This window comes from Oncorhynchus mykiss, chromosome 25, assembly GCF_057628025.1.
Source record: "Oncorhynchus mykiss isolate SJ-2025 chromosome 25, ASM5762802v1, whole genome shotgun sequence".
Classification (NCBI taxonomy): Eukaryota; Metazoa; Chordata; class Actinopteri; order Salmoniformes; family Salmonidae; genus Oncorhynchus; species Oncorhynchus mykiss.
This window is the reverse complement of record NC_143046.1, coordinates 72917072-72924850: the sequence shown is the minus strand read 5'-3', so window position 1 is coordinate 72924850 and position 7779 is coordinate 72917072. Positions and strand designations below refer to the sequence as shown.

General features: G+C 42.4%; 2 protein-coding genes across 3 annotated transcripts; one reads left to right on the top strand and one right to left on the bottom strand.

Moving 5' to 3' along the window:
* Positions 1 to 5467, top strand: LOC110505719 (stathmin-4). Of its 2 annotated transcripts, XM_021585114.3 has the most exons (7): positions 1 to 296; positions 1943 to 2003; positions 2094 to 2186; positions 2443 to 2648; positions 2905 to 3096; positions 3509 to 3526; positions 4874 to 5467. In XM_021585114.3, exons 2-7 carry the CDS (start codon positions 1991 to 1993, stop codon positions 4880 to 4882), a joined length of 531 nt encoding a protein of 176 aa, XP_021440789.1. In that variant the 5' UTR covers positions 1 to 296; positions 1943 to 1990; the 3' UTR covers positions 4883 to 5467. The 2 variants fall into 2 exon arrangements, with proteins under 2 accessions (XP_021440789.1, XP_021440788.1); XM_021585113.3 differs by lacking the exon at positions 4874 to 5467 and having other exon boundaries at positions 181 to 296; positions 3509 to 4764.
* LOC110505720 (interleukin-17F) lies at positions 5461 to 6962 on the bottom strand. Its single transcript, XM_036962792.2, has 3 exons — positions 6833 to 6962; positions 6414 to 6655; positions 5461 to 5996 (listed from the first exon to the last, which is right to left on the bottom strand). The coding sequence occupies exons 1-3, from the start codon at positions 6863 to 6865 to the stop codon at positions 5762 to 5764; spliced, it is 510 nt and encodes a 169-aa protein (XP_036818687.2). The 5' UTR covers positions 6866 to 6962; the 3' UTR covers positions 5461 to 5761.
* Between the last annotated feature and the right edge of the window lie 817 nt (positions 6963 to 7779).

Here is a 7779-nt window from a genome sequence, read left to right as displayed (position 1 = left end):
GATGTTGCCATCCTTGCAGCTTGCCTCCACTCAGCAAAGGGTTAAAGAACATCCCCTTAACCCCTGCCTATTCCTCCTCCACGTTACCCCCGTTTGCTCCTCTCCACCAGCTCTCCAGCCAATCAGGGGCCTGGATTCCTCTGGGCCAATGGGATGGCTAGGAGGTGATGTCATGCAGCAATAGCTGGTTGTGGTGCTGATGCTGCTGAGAGCACAGCCCAAACAGTAGAGAAAGAGGGAAGGAAAAAAGCAAGATAAAGACATAGGAGAGTACCACCAGCATTGCTCAGCACAGGGTGAGTCCATCTAAACTACCGAAACAACAAAAAAGTATGGCAGGTTGCATTCTGCATCCAGGATAATTGTCCTATTATATTAATTTCAACAATGTTATATTAATTTCCAAAGCTCTTTTCTTGTATATTTAGCTGATTTAAGTCTGTCTGTTGTTCACTAAATATTGGGCTGTGTCATATTTGAAAAGGCTTTAGCTATCTGAGTGTATGTATGAGATGCCTCTCTGCTGCAGTCAGATGATGGATATTCTGTGCAAGACTGACTATGACATCCCCCGAGATACACAGGGAGTTTACATCACCTCTGCTGTAGAGGTGTGTGCTCAGTGTTTGGCTGAACAGAGTAACCATAGATGGAGATCATACATTGAAATGTAGTGATGCTTACAAGAAACTGTCTCTCCTAGATTATTTTGTAAAGTGGCTTTAATTCACATAATTGCAGTTTATGCAATTCATACAGCGTGCATGGCTTATTATGCATTTATTAAAAAGTGCTTCACTTGGTGACAAAGCAGTTTAATGCGAGAAAGCTGACGTTGATGATCAGTACAAGATGACTGAGATGACTTTATGCATGTTGTTATGCAATGAGGAGATTGTGAGTCTGCAGTGGAAAGTGATCTCTGTGTGTGTGTGTGTGTGTGTGTGTGTGTGTGTGTGTGTGTGCGCATGTTCACTCCTGTGTGTGAGATAGTGTGGGGTCCTTTGGTTTGGAAGGCAGTGTAAGTCAGAAAAGCATGTTGATTTCAAGGATTTACTTCTCAGTCAATGCTCACAGTAGGCGGGCTCAACAACAGCAATGTTCAATATGGAACAGTAGTCCTACAGCTAGTCATGACTGACATTTTTTGGGGGGTTGTTTATTAGGATCCCCACTAGCTGTTGCGAAATCAGCTGCTACTCTTCCTGAGTATGTAGGGGGGGATGTATTGTGTGACCTAGTGGCCTAGCTACTGTTGCGAGGTAGCTTTGTATCAGCATGGCAGTGATAAAGAGAGTGGATAGAGAGAAAGAGGAGAAAAAACAAATAGAGAGCGAGAGAAAATATTTAGATTCTCTGTGTGTGGATTCTATTGTTGTTTTTGTGGTGAAATGAATGTACCACAAGTGAGTCACAGTGCTTGCTTGAAGAGCAGGAGCCAACATAAATTGAAATACTTAAGTTATTATCAAGAATTCAATAGGTGTATTTTTCTCTCCTTCCATCACTCTCTTCTTTTTGCTGTAGACAATAAGGCTGGTATGTTATGTGAGCAAGCTAGGTAGGCCCTGCCTTGTTTTATCATAACAATACAGTACCATGCTCTGATAATGAGTGTGATCTGTCCATCTGATTATCACGAGGAGAGACAGAGGGCTTGAGAATGGTTAGGTCACTTCTGCGGTAGAATACAGATGGTACTCTCACCCATTCTCCCTCCACCCCCCTATCTCTTTCACACCCCTCCCTCTCTCGTTTCATGACAAGCGCAGGGCCTCAAGTGCTCTTGATGAGTGGGTTTGAATGAAGGCTTCACAGTAGCTCACGATGGGACAGTTTTATTGTAATGGTAGTGGGATTCTGTAGCAATACAGGGATTTAACATGTGTTTGCAGATTTCAGGATCTGATGATAAAGCAATTTTCTTTGTCTCGCCTTTCAGAAATATCTGATTCACCACAGTGTCTTTAGAAGAAAAACAAGAGGCAGAATGACTCTTGCAGGTACTGTGTGTGTGTGTGCTCGTGTGTGAGTGAGTGAGAGAGATAGAGAGAGACTAATGCTGATCTCACTTAATATTTTCTCCCCTGCAGCATACAGAGACAAGATGCGGGAGCTCCCTCTAGTGTCCATCTTCTGTTCCTGCATCCTACATGAACCCAAAGAAAAGCCCACCAAGAAAGAAGGTAAACGGTTTTACACAATTCTAACACAATCATCAACCTACCATTCCCACAGCACTTCCTATAAGCCATTTCAGTCAATGAGCCAGTAATCAGATAAATATAATATTGTTTTTTGAGGCCGATAAAAATGGCAGCTACACAAATGGCAACCCCCCCCCCCCCCCCCCCCGCCGTTTCATTGGCGGGTTCTTTCATCCTTTGGGTTCTTCCTTTATACAATCTCACACTTTGCTTCATCTCTGCCTGCCCTCTGCAGGTGTAGTGGACCTGAACCTGTGCATCATCAGGGATATGGAGGTGATTGAGCTGAACAAGAGAAGGTCCGGCCAGGCCTTCGAGGTCATCCTGAAGCCACCCTCATTCGACGGGGGTCCGAACACCCTCGCCATCACACCCCCACGCAGGGAGCCCTCCCTGGAGGAGATCCAGAGGAAGCTGGACGCCGCGGAGGAGAGGAGAAAGGTGAGGGGTCAGAAAGGAAAGAAAGACAGAAAGACAGCATTGACTGTTTCTAGATTGGTATGGTGGAATGCTCACAGAATGTTGGTCAGAATTGTCTGTTCCCAGTTTGTTGGGGTAGAGATGGAAGTTCTTGAAGTGTTAATTGGGACTGCTTTGTTTTATCGAAGGGATAGAGATTGTGGTGGGGCTCTCTGCCCACTCCGGTCTCTGTTTATCCACTCACCCCACTCTCTTCCACCCCTCTATCCCCTCCTAGTGCCAGGAGGCTGAGCTGCTGAAGCACTTGGCAGAAAAGCGGGAACATGAGCGCGAGGTTGCCCAGAAGGCCCTGGAGGAACACAACAGCTTCATCCGGCTGGCCAAGGAGCGGCTGGAGCTGCGCATGGAGCACAACAAGGAGAAACGGGAGGCACACCTGGCCTCCATGCTGGAACGCCTGCAGGAGAAGGTAGAGTTACACTCAGCTGATACCCTAGGCAGGGTTGGGGTCCATTCCATTTCAATTCACTCAATACAGGAAGTGAATTTAAGTGGAATCGACTCCAACCCTGACTCTAGCTCCCTTTTTTTAATCTGTCATGGATATTATCTATATTATGGCAGAACAGTTCTAGTTAGTTGAGATATGTTCTTTTTTGTGATATTAAAGTTCAGAATGAATACTGTGTAACAAAATTGAAACTATTATTGTCCCTATCTAACGTAGCTGGTTTGAGAAACAATCAAGACATACACATGTAATTGAGATACACTCTACTGACTAAACATCCATAGATCATCATTACTTTTGACCAATATTTTCTTCCCTGATATGAAACGGACAGGAAATCTAAAGGGTGGTTCCTGTGTTTCTCTTTCAGGACAAGCACGCTGTGGAGGTGAGGAAAAACAGAGAGCACAAGGAGGAGAGCGGGTAGAGAGAGAGATGGAGAGAGAGCGTGGGGCCTCTGTTTTGTTCAGTGAGAAAAGGAGAGAAGAGAAAATACAACAAAAAAAGACAGTTTCTTAAAATGGAAATGGAATTTGTTTGACAGATGAGAATTCACAGTGATGGAATAGGAGGTGTGCATACAATCTTTTTGTGCTTATAAGTCAACAAAAGCAAAAAATGGAAGTTGGTTATTTTCAGAGCAGGCAGAGGTGGTTTCCTCAGAGCAATGGTGGAGAGACAGAAAATCAAGTTGTAGTTTTGTAGTGCCCTTGAGTGTAGCGGAGTATAACAGCGCTATGCACAATTTATAAACCACACTGAGTGGATATTGGCACATTTTGTAGGCTTGGCATTTATAATAGACCATGAACCCAGGACTCCCTGGAAAACAGTGGAAATTGTAACTTGGTGGACTACCCTGGCTAAATAAACTGAAAATAAAATACAATTAATACATAATTATTTGCAAGAAATGGAAATATATTCTGGTCAATAAAATCACTGACACACATACTTAAATTTAAAGCATTCTACACATCATACTGGATCTTACTTTTCACCAGTATGTTGATATTTTGTACAGATGTAGGATCTTAATTTGATCACTCTTTTGTTGCTGAGAATTTACATTAAAATAAGGGGTTTTAAGGAGAATATTCTCTCTCTGCAGTAGTGAAAGATATAGGCATGGTATGGAATAAATAAATGAATTAACTCAGCTGACTTGCATAATACAGTACTAGGAGCAGAAAAATAAGTTATTGCCTCTGACATTTTTCTTAGAGGTTGATGTTTTAGTTAACTAAAACTCCTAGTAATGTATTACGCAAGCTAAAACATGCTGAAATGCAAACTTGAGATGTATTTGAGTTTTAAAAGGCTTCTAAATTTTGTAATTTCCACTTTGAAATGTCAGACTTGATTTGCCCTAATGAAAAATGTATCAACCCCCACAAAATCTCTATGCATTCTAATCACATGAATTATAATCACATTTCCTGTTGCTGCAGGATTATTTTCCTGTTGTGGCAAACTAAGATCCTACATCTGTACTGCTAGTTTCTTTGTATGTTTTCAGACATAGTAGTTGTGATTAGTCGTAGAATAGACTGTGTTGCACGTACATGTACTACTTACAGATGTATGTGATATGTCACTCAATATCAATTAAAAAAGTAAAAGTCAGTGTAAGAGATCCTTGTTGTTTGTATGCTTACTTACATGTGCACTAGTCAGGTGTGTGCGCACGCTTGTGTCTTAGCTAACTGCCCTATCTCTGAACTCTGTGTTGTAGGTGTCATGACGGCCTGATCACAACACAAGCTGAACTTATTTTGGAAGCCATTTTGGGAGGCCATTCGCCAGCCTGTAGCCCTCTGGGTTCAGTTGTTTGGAGAAAAGACTCTGAGACTATGAGATTTTAATGATGACACGTGAGAGGTGGTCAAGTTAACGACTGAAGAGGAATGTTTTAGGATCTGACCAGTACAACAAAAAAGATTGAGCTGAAACAGAGTTCGGCTCAGGATTCTCACTAATGTGCCGACAGTGCCATTGGTGTGTGTGTGGAGTTTGTGGTTGGTGGGCCGGGGGAAGTGGGGGCATGTGTGTGAGCGTGAGTGTAAGTATGAGCATGAGCCAGAGTGTTTATACTTCAGTAAAACCACTTTGATATCACACATTGTGCTTTGAGCTCACACCTTCAGGCAAGGTTTTAACTCAAATTTCATTAATGTGTTTGGGTTGTAAACTTGAGTCTGTCTGAGCCAAAATCATTGTAACTCTACTGAGATGAACGGAGGTCAGGGTATGATGTGGTTGTTTGTTACTGTACAGAAATTGTGCTCCATTTTAGATGACAAAAAGGAATAAAAAGAGTTGTTTTGAATTGATTGTGAATTTCTTTATTTAAATCAAATGAAAATGTTATCCAATACATGAAATAACCCCAAAATAAACAATACATAATCAATTGTGTGATTTAAAGCTCAATAGAAAACATATCCATATTTGATTATTCAAATCAATCTTTTAATGACACAGCCAAAGCTACACAAAACCAACACACAAATACTTTCAATACATTCTACGCATGTAGGGATTGAGCCTTCAACATTGATATTGCCAGCACCATGGCCCAACCAGCTGTGCCACCAGGCTGGACCTCGTCACTCTAATATCATTACTGTTCGATGGTAGGCCTGACACAGGTGCAGCCCACCGAGATGACCTTTGACTCCAGTCGGTAGTGGCATTTCTTCCCACTTCCCATCACCTTCCTCAGGACCAGGATCTGGTAGAAGATGGGTTTGGACTTCAGGTTCCTGTCCTCCTTACCCTTGATGTTCAGACATCCCTTCAGAGAGCACCTGACCTCCGAGATGATGGCGGGAAAGCGTCTATCATCATAGGTAGTGCTGGAGAGAGAGGACGATATTAGAGATGTATTCAACAGAGCACAGTTGATAATTTCTCATACTTTCAAAGCAAGCATCTTAAAGGTATGAACGGTATAAAAACAGTGTGTGTGTGTGGGGGGGTGGGGTGGGGGGGGGGATAGTAAAACAAGAAAAATGTCCGACCTCCCCATGAGAACAAAGGCTATTTTAAGCTTTTAAGGGTTAGGTTTAGAATTATGGTTAGGGTAAGGGGTTAATGGTTCGGTTTAAGGTTAATGTTAGGGGTAAGAAAAATAGGATTTTGAATGCAAATACATTTGAGGTCCCCACGAGGATAGAAGCACAAGACTTGTGTGTGTGTGTCTTGGTGTTGGTATCGATGTCCCCTTGTATTGTGACATTTGCATTGTGTATGTGTAAGCTACATGTTCTTACTTGTAAGTCCATGGGGAGATTGAATGGTTGTAAATAGGTCTGATGGAATGGAAAGGAACCAAGTAATTTGGGTCTAGGTGCAGGGGGAGAATTACTGTGTCGGGACCTGAAGACTCTGACTCTGCAGGCTTCTTGTGTGTCTGCAGTGTGGTCCGTGTGTGGCTCTCTGTCTTCTCTGGATGGGCACGGGGGGCCGCCTCTGCCCCCATCATCATCACCAAAACCCCCTTCATACACAGCACCTGAGGAACCGTGGGACTGTTAGTAGCCTGGTACCACCTCTGAAATGGATCTTTACCCCAGGTTTCATTGGGACTCTTACTTTTCAAACAGCACACATTTTAATGTCTTCCCCAGCTGATACAGACACCAGTGGCAAAATCCAGTAATATCTTGAAGAAACTAAAGTCATCACTTACCGTCAAAGACTGGAAGCTTAAAGTAGATACCATGATGCTGCTGTGTTGTACTGTGGTCTGGTTGTTCTGTTGCTGTGTTGTGGTCCTGGTCTGGTTGTCTGAGGTGATGCTGTTAGTTTTATACTGTAGTGGCCTAGTGGCCGTGTGAATTCGTCACTTGGTTCACTTCCTGCGATGCTGCGATTGATTTTCATCCTGTGCTTAGTAAGCACTAAGTAACCACACAGCATGAAAAGTAGTGCACATAGTTACTGCTGACTTATATGGAAAAGTTATTGTCTTATTTTGGGAATTTCAAGTCCATTGTGTGGTCCATATTTGGGCCAGATAACTTTGTTCCATGACAAAGTCAGTGGCAAAAGGATAATATCAGTTGAGGACTTAGTTAATGACAACAATTAATTAACGGCAAGTATTATCATTTTTATCACTATCATTGCACAGGCTCGATGTACACTCACTGGACTCTAGCACTCACACATACTACACACACACACACACACACACACACACACACACACACACACACACACACACACACACACACACACACACACACACACACACACACACACACACACACACACACACACACACACACACACACACACACACCACACACACACACTGCTACGCTCTGTTTATTATCTATGGACATTCACTTTACTCTTACCTACATGTATATTACCAGTCAAAAGATTGGATACCTACTCATTCAAGTTTTACATTTTTTTTTATATTTTCCACATTGTAGAATAATAGTGAAGACATCAAAACTATGAAATTACACAGATGGAATCATGTAGTTACCAAAAAAGTGTTAAAATAAAAATATATTTGAGATTCTTCAAAGTAGCCACCCTTTGCTTTGATGACAGCTTTGCACCCTCTTGGCATTCTCTCAACCAGCTTCACCTGGAATGCTTTTCCAACAGTCTAGAAGGAGT

Coding starts and splice junctions, on each gene's coding strand:
- LOC110505720 (XM_036962792.2), bottom strand. CDS start 6,865: ATGGTATCTACTTTAAGCTTCCAGTCTTTGACG. Junction 6,656..6,832: donor TAAGCTTCCAGTCTTTGACG/GTAAGTGATGAC, acceptor ACGGTTCCTCAG/GTGCTGTGTATGAAGGGGGT. Junction 5,997..6,413: donor ATCTCCCCATGGACTTACAA/GTAAGAACATGT, acceptor CTCTCTCTCCAG/CACTACCTATGATGATAGAC.
- LOC110505719 (XM_021585113.3), top strand. Junction 2,649..2,904: donor CCGCGGAGGAGAGGAGAAAG/GTGAGGGGTCAG, acceptor ATCCCCTCCTAG/TGCCAGGAGGCTGAGCTGCT. Junction 3,097..3,508: donor TGGAACGCCTGCAGGAGAAG/GTAGAGTTACAC, acceptor TTTCTCTTTCAG/GACAAGCACGCTGTGGAGGT.